The sequence below is a fragment of the Dendronephthya gigantea genome, unplaced genomic scaffold (genome assembly GCF_004324835.1).
Source record: "Dendronephthya gigantea isolate DGI-Jeju-01 unplaced genomic scaffold, DenGig_1.0 000005F, whole genome shotgun sequence".
Taxonomy (NCBI): Eukaryota; Metazoa; Cnidaria; class Anthozoa; order Malacalcyonacea; family Nephtheidae; genus Dendronephthya; species Dendronephthya gigantea.
Genome location: NW_021163015.1, coordinates 3,083,878 through 3,099,019, shown reverse-complemented (window position 1 = coordinate 3,099,019; position 15,142 = coordinate 3,083,878). Strand labels below are relative to the sequence as shown.

Below are 15,142 nucleotides of genomic sequence, written 5' to 3'. Positions count from 1 at the left end.
AGAGCAGAGTATGGTGCCTTTTCTTTCTAGATATTGTGTGACAACTGACACTTCGTCGACATTGGAACGACGGCAAAAATGTACATCATTCTTTTGTGTATAACTATCGACGCTTGTATACAAACTCATGTACAATTTCTGTCCCAGCACCTGATTCTCCCGGCGTCCATTGCTACGGCAGCGATAATATTTACCAAACTTAGTTCCTCTTTTTTCGTTTCTTTCTGTTAAATTCGTTTGCCTCGGCTTGCTGGTTCGACAACATCGCTTGGATTTGCTTCGTTTTTTGCGCTCGTTCCGCGTCCCTGGAAATAATGAATGACATTCAAAACCACCAACTCACATTTCCGAATCATTCCTGTTGACTGGGAGACAAAAGACAAACCACAAAAACACGAATACCTTTGTAGCTGTTCTTTCAATTGTTGCCGTGCCAAAAATTGACTGTCTTTTCGTATTTCCCTCAAAGCTCCCTGTGTAGAAGGAATTAAGTATGTATAGCGTATAACATAAGCGAAATATCCAGTGCAGTTATGGAGAAGTTAATTCATATTTAGTAAGCTTCATCAACAGTATATGTACACATTACATCCATCGTACTCATTGGCAATCCATCAACCCATACCTTAAACTCTTTTTTATGTTTGTAACGAAGTTTTTGACGTTCATTAATGTTTTTGTTGCCAGATGAGCGTTTGCGCTTTACTTCATATCTTCAAAATTAAAAAAAATATTTTCATCAAATCCAGTGATTCATGCGCCAAATGTTTTTGAACCCAGGAAACTTCCTATCCTTTTAAACCCTTCCTTTACCCTCCAGGGTCAACCCCTTGGGGCGATGTCAGTCAGACAGTTACCCATGCAACTTACTGTTCGTCAAACTTTGGTTCAAACATTTGAATTGGCGTTGGACGGCGAGTTTGCATTGCGAGTGGTTGACGATTTATCTCGTGGCTTGTGATGCTTTTCAATATCTCGCTTTGTAATTCCTAAGGATCGTTGGTTATTACAAAATTAGGGTACTTTATTACGACTTAAAATACATTTCATAGACAGCATGTATCTTACCTGGACTGCTAAAGAATATTTCGATATCGTAATGCTGCAAATAAGGGTTACATTTTGTTTACTACACAGCAAAGAATCGCAGTACAGAACATATAGAGGAGGATAGAACTCTATATCATTTGAGCAAAACTTACTTTTTCATATGTTGAGCGACCGGTTGAAATATTTCTGGGAAGGATACGAGGTCAGAATAGAGCGTGACAAATCTCTTCAACAAAACCAGGCATGTGTGCAGAGCGGTGTTTCTAGATGATAAAGAGATGTAGAACATTGTGAGAAATGTAGAAGTTGAAATTGTACAAACTTCGGAAAGGATGTGGCGTCATGCTTGCTAAGTATAAATCACTCCTATATAACTGACCATGTATCCATATTCCAGAACGATCGATATCTCAAGTTTAAAATAAGTTGGCACTTCATGCATGCAAAGATCACCAGACTTTACCTGGATATATCATCCTCTTCAACATCACAAGAGAAAATGCTATGAAGGCTGACTGGTTTTGAGACGTTACTAAACGAAGAAAACACAAACCACTTTTGGTTAGGAAAGTAATCATTAGCGACAATAATTCATCGTACGTTTGAATTCTATACCTTATTGTCGTATCAGACGAAATCTTCAGTATATCTCTGTGTTTTGAACGAGATTTGAACGGTGGAAATATTTTTCCTAAGATACAGTAAAGAGGAAGAATAATTTCATTGCTGTTCGGAACTTCAACATATTTATATCAGAAAAGAAACCGAGAAGCAATTACCTGCTGGTTGAGTCTTCTCGGATGAAAGATACAAAATTCCTATGAAGTAGTTTATCACTTCTGGAACGTATCGTTTGGACGAGTGCACAAACTAAAATATATTCCAACAACAACGTATTTATTTAGTGAAATATTCCCCAAAACTATGAATTACCATTTGAGTGGTAAATCGCTTTGAAATGTAGCTAGTATATCTCACCTCGTAAACCAGATTGCAAACAAATAACCCGATGAGAGCATCTCTTGTACTCTGAACTGTAATCTAAAAAAAAAATTTTTAACTTTGTTTATTTGTTATCCTAAAAATTTCTGACTTGATTAGGCACTTTATAAAAGAGAGAAAACATGCTCTGAAAAACAATATCCTGCATGTAAACACATGATTTGAGAGCTTTAAAACAGGGCAAAAGGTTTACGGTGATATGTATTCTCATGTCTTTTATCAAATGATCTGGGGGTGATGTTTTTTAAAAACCTTTACCTGAGATAATATTTGAGCCATAAAGATCAGCGCTGGCGTACAGACTCCGTGTCGAAAATCCGATGTTGGAAATAGGACAGACACGATTCTTAAAAATATAACCTAAAATGAAAGTTATCTTCGGTTATCAGTCGGAAAACAGCGACGGAAATCTTGCAAAGTATATAGTAAGAAAAATGAGACAATTCGTGTCAGAGACTAACCGTTTGCAAGTCCGGGACTTTATGTTTTCGACCTTAAAATAAAGAGAAAAGTCTGAATATTCAAGGTCTTTCAGCATCTCATAAAAGAAGACTAGAAACTACAACACAGCTTTAGGAATTTAACACAATCTTACTTAATTCACAAAAACGTTTCTGGATTTCTTTTAATTTATTTTGCATCGTTTTCGCCGTGTGTAAAGGTGAGTGTTGAGCCAGGTCGAAGAGATGACTGGAAACAATATAATCTTGGGTTAGTTTTGAGGAGCAATATATGCTCCAATTGAAGGTAATAAATTCACCAAAGCTTTGACAAGAATCAAATGAGATTAAGCTTACCAAACAAGAGAATCAACAACGTTTAATTTCGGCGTCGTCGCAAATACAAGATCATCAACATACTTCACGAGAATATCGAAAAACACCTGAAAAGAGGAAACTTGTTTTAGTCCTCCAAAGTTCACTTGAGTTTTCAAAGCCACACGCGAAGAGCTCGATGTTACACGAAGTTTGATTGGCTCGTTAGTTCTGCGGAGCCAATCAAACCTCGTGTAACAATTATGCTTTCTGCGTTTGACGTCATCATGAGAGATGTCTGTTAGGCGCAATTTTTCTTCACCTCCATTTTCTTTTTGTTGTGAGGATTCAGTTTTGGATGATTGCATTTTTGAATGCGTTCAACGATTTTCACCACATCTGAAGTTGACCTAAATGAAAACAATTTCATGATCAAAAACTTAAAAATTTGACATTTGCAAAAAGAAGACGTTTTCACGGGAGAAACAAGGTTAATCCGTGATCCATTACCTTTCCCTCACTAGTTTATAAAACTCTTCATATGATCCAGGAGCTTAAAAAGAAAACAGTAAAAAAACAAGTAATTACATTTTTCTAGGGACATTTTTCTAGGCTAAGGAAACATAAAGTAAAGATCCTTCTCATAATGATGTTAAACAGGAAAAGACTGATGTTACAGGTGGACTGAGTGGTGTATGTCTTACATCTTGCAAAACTCACCTTTGAAGGTGTAGGGTAGGGTATCTTCTGTTGTCTCAGATGTTTTTCTAGTTTTAGTGACATCGTTAGACATTGTCCTGAGGTGTGTTTTATCAGTTTGAGCTGACTTCACTTCTTTCGTCTCTTCTTCTGAATCTTCGCTGTCTGTACGTAAATGGAATTTTATAAGTTAGATGGTGTAGTCTTTGGTTGTTTTCACATCATTGTGTTAATCAATGTCATTACCACTTGATTCAATATCTGAATCAACTTCATCTGAATGATAACTATCTTCCTCTTCATCATCATTTTTATCATTATCGTCGGGATCTTCATCTTGTTCATCATTCTCTTGCATCTCCAAGTTCTCCTCTGAAGTAGAAAAGTTGGAAAGGTCAGAAATTACTTGAGTTTGGATTGTCCTTTCCTAAATCAAATCAGGATACTGCTCAGTCAGTCAAACTAATCACATCATAAGATTTTCTCTGAACGAAACTACCTCATAACAACTTCAACTCAAGCAAAAATAACAATAGGCAGGTGATGATACTGTAACTCACCATAACCATCTGGTAGAACCATTCTTCCTTCTTCATATGTCAACATTGACCTGTTATCCACATCCACGGTATAACTGCAATTATAAAAAGATTCGATAAACAAGATCACATTTCTCTATGAAAACCTAACAATCCAGTGTAAACTTACCAGTCAACAAGATCATCAGCGGATACATGGGTTGGTTTTTTTTCTTCACGAGGAAGACCTTTCATTCGGCGTATTCTATCAGACTAAAATAAAATAAAACATGAAAATAAAATTCCATTTTTGTTACAGTAAATTTCACAGGTTAAAACACTGGATAACAGACCATACCAGACCTCTAATTTTTTCAATCTTTCCTCTTCCATTTTTGCCAACTGTTCCTCAGTTTTCAGTTTATCACTCGCCTAAAAATGTTTGGAATCAAAACTTAGGAGAAAAATTCCAGGATATAGTAATGTAGCTTGCTAAAACATTAAAAAGGAAAAATATTACTAACTTGCGCTTTCACTTCAAATGCCATTTCTCGTACGGTTATGTCATAGTCATCCGCTTTCTGTTTCCGCTCTTGTTCATTTCCATCTGCCTGAAGCAAAAACACATGCCAAAATTTTACCTATCATTTTACCTACCTATTTACCTTGTCTTTTCTTCTTTTGGTTAACTGCTGATGATAGTTACAAGTTACAATATTTTACTTACTCGGAACTTCAACAGACTTCTGATATCATCAAGACCTTCATCGAGTTTTTGACGGACAGTATCCATTTCCTCCTTAGCCTGTTGTCTTTCATGCTATGGTCAAGAATCACGATAATGTAGAGTAGATTAAAGATAGAACACATGGTATTAGAAAAAGAAGTCAAGATCAAAAAGAAACCTTTTTAATTTTAGCGTTTGCAACCACTTCCTCCATTATTTCTTTCTTGCTTCTTGGTTCATTACCATCCTAAAAGAAGGTGTCATTTGGAGATTCAAAACATGCAGGAAGAGCAATAAATCAGTTTGTATATTGTTAAAAGCTCTAGTTTTAATTTGCCAACCTTTCCAATATCTTGAGATTTTTTCTTCAGAAAACCACCAAAATGATACTCATCTTTATAATCATTATCTATAAAAAAATGGTGATCCATTTAATGGTTACAATGATGTTGCATTAATTGGTTCCTTATCCTAACCATGTTCAACGGCTCTACCACCATGCAAAAACAGCTCTTTCTCATTTACCATCTTTCTCATCATCACTCAATACTGGACCATCAAAATGCTTGATATCACCAAGTGATTGCCCAAAATGTGTCAATTCTTCATCTTCAAGATTAAACAAGTGACTCTTTTCATGATGTTTCTACCAAAATGCAGATAACTTTGGTTAACAATGAGAATGAACTGGTATTAAGTATATTGTTTCAGCAATTTACCCAATTGAATAAGATTTTATCATATCTATTCCATATAACTCAGTAAATTATGTAAAAACCTGCTTCTCAGTTGCAAAACGTTTCAGCATTTTCTCTTCCAAAGAAAGTTGTTCATCATATTCTCCAAATCGTTTATCAATGAATGTATTAGCCTACAGTTTAGAAAATAATTTATACTGGAATTTTTTTATCTAATAATATTTAACATGCATACAATAAATGATGCTGTTAACAATCAAACCTTATGCCGTTGTTTGTACTCCACCAGCAAAGTCTTTTCACGCTAAAAAGGCAAAAATACTCCATACTAAATAACTCCACAGACAAAGTGTCAGAACATTCAAATGAAATGAGTGATGAAGCTCATATTGTCAATGTCTTACTTTCTTAAGACCACGCGAACGAGAAATACCAGGATTGCCTTTGTCGTGTTTCACTTTTTGTCCTAAAATATCGTAACGACGTTTGTTGATGCGGACTTCAAACGGATTTTCTTTCCCCTCTTTCGCCTCGTTTTTAGTGAAAGCATGTGCGGCACGTTTCGCTTTTCTCTTGTGTTTCGCCATTAACCTTGCTGCAGATTATACCAGATATAATCTTAGTACAGGGAGAATTTCACCCTCATTTCAATAAAAAGATAAACACTTTGGTTTTACAGGAAAAGAACTAGCAACTAGCTGTTAGAACTTGATAACAATAGAAGCTTAATTGCACATTTGCCGGACGCCATATTGAATCACGCGTCATAGCCTGGGGGTTGGGGATGAGTTATGTTATGACGTCATAGTGATGGTCACAGTTCACTGGATGGCCATTGACCACCCTGTTCTGCATATGGTTAACAATTACCAGCAAATTAAATGAAGATTGATAAACATTAAGGAACAAGAAGCTGAGGAGACAATTCGCTAGAATGTGGTAGAGTTCATAGACCATGGTCGAGTCTTTTGTATCAGAAATGTACAAGATTTAGGACAGTGTTCTGGGATTTGAACCCAGAAGCCAAACATTCATTTCTTCGATAACTGCATGTAGTATAAAGTTCGGCTCCAGACATGGACACTGTTTTTAAAGCCAAACGAAAAGGAGGGAAACCGGAGTGCCCGGAGAAAAACCCTCCTAACCGGCGGTCCGAATTTGGTATTTTTATTTTGAAAATGTCGTCATGTTTGCAAGCCCCCAACAGCGCAAATTTATCTGGCAACCCTTGTATAATGCAGTCTTTCTTCAGTTTTGTCAACATGATCCTGGTGGTCTAAAAAGCGTACGTCACCGCTTGTATTCAACAGTCGCATAAAATAAACTTTCAGCTTTCGAAACTGCGCTATGCGTTACATTGGCAACAAAAATTACACTGCATTTCGAAAAGATTTCGGCGAATATGACACGAAAGTAATTTGTATTCTTCGAAATAGAAAGCAAGGACACTCGACTATTGCCTCCTTAATTCTTCATGCTAAGTTTAGGTGCTCTGAGAGAGACACATCAAGTCACATTTTTTTCTACGCCGGACTAACGTCGTCCAAGCATCCAGAAATAAAAGTGATCGGGCCCAAATCACTTGTATTTACTCCTTACTTGAGACGACCAGTTTAAACCAGGGGTTGGGAGAACATGCAAAACTGACTGTAGTTCGAAAATTGAAAACGAAGGAGGTAAACAGCGAAGTGTCCAATGTTGAAGAAAATAACTCTTGAATTACGAAACTGCGAAATTTTCCACAAAACATTTTGGAAGACATGCATTTATGAAAATTTGGGAACATGCATTTATGAAAAACGAAGTGTAATATTTGATGCCAATGCAAATCATTCATTATAAAAGAGCAATTATATAATTATATAACTGCTTTGATTTATACATACATTCGCATTCGTCTTAAAAAAAGACTAATGTGAATTTCATTTCAAACTTTCGAGAATAGAAATATTCAGAAACAGTTCATGCACAACTATCGCCTTAAATAAACGTCTTGTTCGCGCTCATTCTCAGCATGCAGCGCTTCGCAATCGTTGCATTTACACGTAAGTAACAAACAGCGGAACATTTTTAACGAGAAGCTTCGCCGGATCATGCACTAAAATAGAAGAGCTGTATACATTACCTCTGCCGCTAAGCAGCCATGCGAAAATATGGTAATACTTGCCAAAAGGGAGACTGTCACTTGCGGGTAAATGCAACGAGGTTAGACCACCAGGAGAAACGCGCTTGCAGAACAACTACTTATGGTATAACTATGGTATATATATGGAATGGTACCTGGATGAGCTTACTCAACTGGGTCCTCCGACATCCGTCCTTTTGTCCTTGAGTCCATCAACAGCTATCCTCGGGTCATTTCAAAATCCGTCTTTCCGTCCTTGGATCCATCAACAGCTATCGTCGGGTCCTTCGACATCCGTCCTTCTGTCCTTGGGGCCATCCACATTTGTCTTCGGGTCTTTCCAGCCCTGTCAATCATTTTTAAACAGCAATTCAATAACATCATGATTGCTCCGATTTTTCATTCATTCTATGGAATGGATTATTATATGGAACAGTACCTGGATGAGTACTCGAATGGTTCCTTCAACTGTCAACATATATCTTCAGATCTATCAACATCTGTCTTCGCGGGTCCTTCAACATCTAATACGAGTTCTGGTCTTCTGGAAACGATACCAAGATTCAAGGTCTATTACAATTTACAACAGAACAACAACCATGCCTTAAGAACCATTAGTTTTGGAAACGATACTACACGAGTTATAACACATATATAGCATGCATCTCCTCTAAATGCATCTTCACAAACCTTCAACATCTCACTGTAGTTCTTTTTTCCTCGCCATCCCGGTGCACAGACAAATACAAAATTCCCGTTTTTGTAAGAAAGCAATTACTTCTCATGCACACAAATGTTTTAAATATTTTCGTTTCATCAAGTTTGAAAGCAAGATTTGACTTCATGCATGAATACTTTGTATTTTTTTCTCGAAAAAGGCATAGACAAAAGCACGCAACTGTTACCTCCTTGTATCCGTTAACTTTCAACTATGTTTAGGCGCTCTGAAAGCGACATATTTTGCCTATACGCCGGATTATCGTCGTTCAAGCATTCAGAAAATAGAAGTGATCGGGCCCAAATCACTTCTATTTACTCCTTACTTGAGACGAACAGTTTAAACCAGGGGTTGGGAGAACATGCAAAAAAAACTGTAGTTCGAAAATTGAAAATGAAGGAGGTAAACAGAAGAGGGCATCGTGTCTAAGCATCAAATACGACCTTTTAGTTTTAAAAGCGGAACGGAAATCAATCGCTTGAAACTCGATTGTAATTTTTAGGATTTTGTATTTGTTTGCGCTCCTCGATGGGTATCCAAGTGTCACATCTCTTGTGTTTACGACGATGGTGTGCTGGTCTGAAAGAAATAAAAGCGTAATTTTTTTAATGGTTCGTTCTAAGACAGGAAAAGAAAAGACAAACTCGTGTTATCTTTTACCTCCATCAGCACGTATTCAAGCAAGCCTAAAGCCAAAAGATGCAGTGAGAATTTTGATAGAATTCAGTCGGCCATCAGACCACTAATCTCAGCCACTAATCTCGCTATTCAAACTCGATAACCATTTGAACTAGAGTGATAAACAAACAAACGCGCTCTTTAAACTTTAAACGTTTTCGTTCGCGTTTGCTGAAGAAGATCTTTGACTTTCCTCTAGCTTTGAACAAGCTCTTCTCTGCTTTTTCTGACTAGACTTGAGATCCTTGTTTCTTGAAGACTTGAGCATATCTGAGCCTCTCTAGCTCGAATACACACCATCTTAATATACTTGCCGGATTAAACTAACCTCGCACGCAGCTGATTGTGATTGGACGATCCTCTGTTAAACCTCTTGTGATTGGACGATCCTCTATCGATCTATTGTTCCTAATAATCCATTGTCTTATTTCAGATTACCTGAATATATTAACCGAACACCTTTATCATTGTTATTATCAAGAGAACAATGACACAAGAGCTCATAAACAAAGCATTTTGGTCGAATGCAATTTAAACCATAGATAATGAGGCTGAAAGACGTTGATCGTCTCTTTGTATGTATGTATCTCTTAGTGTGTATGGCCCAGTGAACTGGTATGGCCTAGGTTATTCGTCGAATTTTAGTCGCGAGGAATGCAATTCGAATAGATAATACAAGTTTATCATCTCATTATTTATCGTTTGAATTGCATTCGACGCGACCAAAATGCGACGTATAACCCAGGCCAATATGAATAACGTCAAACAAATATCAGAAATGATGTGATTTACATCGAAATATCAAATATGTATTACACAATTCTCTTCACTTTCATTTATAATTTCAATAACATTTTATACATCCATATAGCAGGTTTTACAGAGGAACTGCCTCAAGTTAAATACTTATTTGTAGAGATTATTAGAACAGAAAATTTGTCAATTCTAATATTTCAATATATATAATATAGCAAGCACTGAATAATGCGTGTCTCTCTGAATTGTCTGTCTTTAGGTTTGTTCACAAGATCCCCTATTGATGAAGATTCACTTTCACTTGCAGTGTACATGCGGCTCATTTATTTAAAAACCCTAAATTCAAGATATTTCCGATGCTTTCGCAGGCATCATTAGGAAAATTGAAACCAGTCATTTAGTACTGGCAGCGAAATTAGTAGGAACCTGGTAGGAACTGTTCAAAATTTCCCACGACGTCATGTTGATTACCTTTGCTCCGAAGACCTCAAACAAGCTGGAATAACAAGTGGCACGCGAGATTTTCCTTTTCGTAATCTCAAATTCAGCCACTGATCTTTATTGGGTATGACTTGATTGTTTAGCAAGTCTGTTTCACCATCATAACTTGAAGTACTTGAGAGTAAAGAACTACCGCTGATGGTGCTCAGGTTTGACTCAATTTCGGGGTCCAGGCCATTCTCGCCCACGACGATCCGTTTCCGTTTATTCTTCGGTTGGATCATCAGAAGCCGAACAGCTTCGTTCAGGTGTCGGAAAACGTCGAGCACGGCAAGATCCGATTGCACCGAAGTGCTCAGAGTGGAGCCCTCTGAGGTCAACCAGAGTTTCACATAGTTAAAGTCAACTTGAAGTTGATATGCCCCAATTACACTGAAAACACGACAAGACATGGATTATTACGGTTAAGATATCGCGGACGCTGAGTAGGGGGAAAGAGTGACCCCTCTTACCTTTGGGGGAGAGGGTGGCCCAGGCGGTGGGTGACCATATAAAAAGGAAAAGAAGGAAGAAAACTGACCTGAATTTAATCTGTTCTTTCAAGATGTAACTGCTCCAAGTGTCCATCATTATTTCCACCGTTTGTATCAAGATGGAATTTTGAAGACCCTGGGGCAGTTGTGAGACACCTTCGATGACAGGCTGGAGAACTTGTATGATAGCGTGTTCGACATAGGAACTTGGTGTGCTTGGCAGATTACCTGTAAAAGAGCAGTTGATTTGCCGTTATTATTCCGAAAACAAAAAAAACACCAAGATAAATCGTGTGCAACCTGACGTAGGAATGGCCCATCATTAAGACAAAGAAATTTCCAAGAAAATCTTGACTTACCAGAGGTTCTACTACGTTTCCAAAGACGCCCTTTCGGCATCATCTCTTTCCAGAATTCACTTGCCAACCTGATAAACTTGTGTTTGAAGCTTTCCCACGAGTCAACTTCGATGATCTAAAAAAAGGAGTACAACACGATAGATTTCATTGGAGCAAACTGAAAATTTGGAAAGAAATCTCTTGAAATCTTCGAGACTAAATTCTACATGTGCTGTAGCAGGGGCGTACACCCCTGTGCAGATCCCCACAAACGCATACGATTAGAGAGGAGACTATACCTGAAGAAACCCAGCCTTTCTCTCCATCTCATTCCAATGGTACTTCAGTGCAATCGCGTGATCAGAAACGTTACCCAACTGACAGTGCATTTGCTCCATCAACTGGAGCGTCGCGTTGACTGCCTTCATTAAAATACTCATGTCGTACTGGGAGACGACGAAATATTGCTGCAGGCTCCAGCCGGCTAGAAAGTGCTTGAGTTTCGTCGTGAACCAAAAGATGCAGTAGTTCAGGAACAAGCCAAATCGATCAAACACATCCTTGATACGCACGGCAAGACACGAGGGTGAACGAAGAGTAGTTCTGTTCTCTGTGAATTCTTCCCAGTAGCTGGCTGTGGTGAAGAAATGTTGAAACACCGAACAAGCTTGCACCATGAGGCTGGTGGTCTTTGTCGATGAAATACCGTCAACAATCGATGCTGGTCTGCATTTATCTTGCTGTCCAATAGCAATCATCAGGCAGTGAACTACAAAAGCACCCAACACTTGTCAGTGGAAATAAAAGATGAGGAAAAACGCTTGACAGAACTTATTATAGGGTACTTTAGTATACAGAACAGAAGAGCGGACCAACTATTATTCAAAAAGTTTATAAGAACTCTTCATGCTTTGTATTAAACGCAGCCCAGCTAGTAAACAATGTTGGTTTACATGGTTAAGTCCATGTTTCATTATCTTACTAACTAGTGTCATTAGATGCTGATACAATGACATAACCATGAAAATCAACATTGTTTGTCAAGGCACCAATGCATGCTTGTGTGCTATATAATTCAAAGAAAACTTAGAGTTAGATGAACAGTGCTGGAGACCATTGAAAAATATAATGCTAAAATTAAGCTACATTGCATGTTTGGTTAGCCTACTCAACTACCCAAGAACATACAAAGAAGTCTGAATAAAGTATGCCCTACAGCATTTTTCATAAATTCAAGAACTAATAGCCATTTTTGTATAATTGACCCTTTGAAATACTTACAGCTATCCACACTGGAAAGCACTGATCTGAGATAAAGAGAATGACTGACATGTTGAACTGATTGCATTCCAACCTCAGTAAAGGGACCTACACAAAAACAAAAGGGTCATATATTGTAGACAAATACACAATGTTTTCTTTAAGTGAACTGTTTTAAAATATATAGGTGCTTTCCAAAATTATCTGGTGTATGTTTGATGGGAGGGGTATATTGTAGTTAGTAAGACATGACAGATATTACATGCATTGGCATGGATTTCTGACAGATTTAGATGAGACATGATGAATTATTTCTTGTCAGTTAACTGCAAAAACAACACTCATGCATGCAGGACAATACAGTAACAAGCACAAAAGCTCAGCAAGGGGTCATGATGGGGTCCATAGAAAAATACAAATCTGTCATGGAAGATAAATTGATGTAAAGTTTGTGGCATTGGCAAACACAGCTGGAGATAGGCTCTATTGAAACAGCACAATATTCTGTTTACCATGTTGCTAGGTGGTTACTATGGCTAGACATGAATATCAAGCTGTGTGTACAAGTCAAATAAACATAATTGGTATTATTAAGGGAATGATTCTTTAAACTTATTGACAATTATTTCATCTTTGACAGAGATATATGTTGCAATGATCTATCATTAAATTATCTGGCATTAGACAGAAAAGTATACTAATTAAAATAGGGGCATCTGGACATATTCCCAGGTAATCGATTAACAGGGAATACGCCTAAATGTGCGTAAATAAGCAACCTATTTTGTCTCACACTTGAAAATACACTTCATCACAAGAAACATTTGTGCATTAGTAAGTTCACTTAACCATCCTCCATAGAGTATTAAACGGAAATGGCCAACTATGCATCAAAGCACGTAACCATGCAACTAACCTGTCGCTGCCAAATTATCAAAATGTTGTGTGATCCCCATAACAACTGCCGTGGACCAACAGCACAAAGGTCCAATGGTAGTACTTGTAGAATATGGCCATTGTAACATTTCGAGAATGCTATAAAACTCGGAATCAAATCTATTCCATAAATCATCACTGTAAAAAGCAAATAACTGAAACTTTGCTTTTGACGGCTTTGACTCCATAAATAATGCACGGAGATCTTGATTTGAACCTTGGTTCTCCTGTGCTGGGCTGCACGGGGCAGTCTGTGTTGAGACTTCATGAACATCATAATACTCGGAAGGGTCTGAGCCATCCATTAGAGCCCTGATTGAGTTCTGTTTCATTTGACAGGCAAGACAATTGGCTTGCACTACACTGCACTCCTGACTACATGTCGTTTGATTGTGTTTCTCACAAAACTCATTCGGCTGTCTTCTGACTTCATTCTCGTGATGCAAAACAGCACAAACAGAGGCAGTTCCCATCAACTGCTTGATAAACTCCTCTTCTTTATAACCATATTTCTTGATAACCAGCTGCAATTTTCCGTAGCGAACATTTCCAGTGCACTCCAATAGATCCTGCGTTGACAAGTGTCCGTCAGGATTCCACGAAAATCTTGTGGTTGATAAGAAATCCTGCAATTCTACAGCTTTCGATTCTTGCACAAAATGCTCATGAGTCAATCTTGCCAGCAGTTTTGATCTTTCAACACATATGACTGAGAGAATCTCCACAAGATCTAAGGTTGGAAGCGTACTGCGAAGAACAGCACATATGTTCTTCGTATTGAAACCATAAACATTCATTGAGTCTGCACCATTCTTTATCTGGGCCGATATAATGTGGTTGAACTCCTCAATACCTTGTAGAAAATTCTGCAGATCAACAGTGCTTGAAAGCTGCTTAAAACTTGCATTTGCCAGAACTCGTACACCAGCTACAGCAATCATATGCAACCAGTGTAAAATCTTACGCCTTACACACAAGAAAGACTGTTTGAACTTCTGAATTCTTGTGCGAAGGAGGACAATGCAACGAACTGGCAAAGGCTGTTGGCTTAATTTGTACTCAATATGTTGCCAATGAAACAAATGAATCTTAGCTTCTTTGCAAACCTTATGGTAGTAATCTAAATTGAGACCTTTGTTTTTGGACAGGCCATGACAATATATAATATTTAAACGGGTCAGTTCATTTTCAACGTAATTTTCAAGCTTTTTCTTGAAATTTAACGCACATACAAACCGTTTAAGACATTCTTGAGTAAGTTTTAGCTCCGTAGTAGTCAATAGATGGGCTTGTAATGCCTTTAAACGGTAACAATACACTGAACCACTAGAAAAATGGCTAAAACATGTTTCATTTTTAGTTGCCAACAGGAAAGGTTTTTCAGCGTTCGAGAGCCCTTTAGTAATCTTGAACGATGAAGAAATACAACCATTTGTTCCACTTTTATGAAAAATCCCATCTTGACAGCTTGATTGTCCTTGAACTTGGTCCAAACCCTCAGCCATGATGATACAATTTACAGTTATACACGAGAAACTATGGGAGGAATATGGAGTAAATCTTCGGCCATACACCCGCTAAATTCCGTTGTTTTCGCCAAGTTTCAATCATCGTTTTGATGTTTTATATATAGAACAAGATGATATTGTACAAACGATGTTTTAAAGTAGCACATTCATGACAATATTTTCAATGAAATTGATTGCAGTAATTTCAAGAATGGGAAATGAAGCGGAAAATTTCAAAACAAAATCTACGTGAATCGCCGGAAATAATCGGATTCCTCCGGATATCGCCAAGGCAACGAATGACAGGGGGGGATAAGGAAGAAGCACTGAAGAAGTTTTGTAGGTAATTTCTGAAACATTTCCCACTAACTTATAACCGGATTTTACGACAGGATTTTAT

The 15,142-nt window shown here is 37.7% G+C and overlaps 2 protein-coding genes across 2 annotated transcripts; both read right to left on the bottom strand.

The window, feature by feature from the left end:
- Window positions 1–173: 173 nt before the first annotated feature.
- On the bottom strand, window positions 174–6,189 carry LOC114516101 (nucleolar protein 14-like). Its single transcript, XM_028535476.1, has 29 exons — window positions 5,854–6,189; window positions 5,712–5,753; window positions 5,530–5,622; window positions 5,277–5,397; window positions 5,093–5,160; window positions 4,930–4,998; window positions 4,752–4,844; window positions 4,549–4,635; window positions 4,388–4,456; window positions 4,215–4,297; window positions 4,067–4,140; window positions 3,753–3,878; window positions 3,528–3,671; window positions 3,318–3,360; window positions 3,130–3,217; window positions 2,850–2,935; window positions 2,648–2,742; window positions 2,514–2,545; window positions 2,311–2,412; window positions 2,029–2,091; window positions 1,830–1,920; window positions 1,666–1,741; window positions 1,514–1,582; window positions 1,203–1,313; window positions 1,069–1,102; window positions 871–989; window positions 626–713; window positions 403–473; window positions 174–305 (listed from the first exon to the last, which is right to left on the bottom strand). Exons 1-29 carry the CDS (start codon window positions 6,034–6,036, stop codon window positions 200–202), a joined length of 2,526 nt encoding a protein of 841 aa, XP_028391277.1. The 5' UTR covers window positions 6,037–6,189; the 3' UTR covers window positions 174–199.
- Window positions 6,190–9,798: 3,609 nt separating this feature from the next.
- On the bottom strand, window positions 9,799–14,963 carry LOC114516228. Its single transcript, XM_028535649.1, has 6 exons — window positions 13,215–14,963; window positions 12,320–12,406; window positions 11,338–11,807; window positions 11,060–11,174; window positions 10,748–10,928; window positions 9,799–10,599 (listed from the first exon to the last, which is right to left on the bottom strand). The coding sequence occupies exons 1-6, from the start codon at window positions 14,737–14,739 to the stop codon at window positions 10,194–10,196; spliced, it is 2,784 nt and encodes a 927-aa protein (XP_028391450.1). The 5' UTR covers window positions 14,740–14,963; the 3' UTR covers window positions 9,799–10,193.
- Window positions 14,964–15,142: the final 179 nt, after the last annotated feature.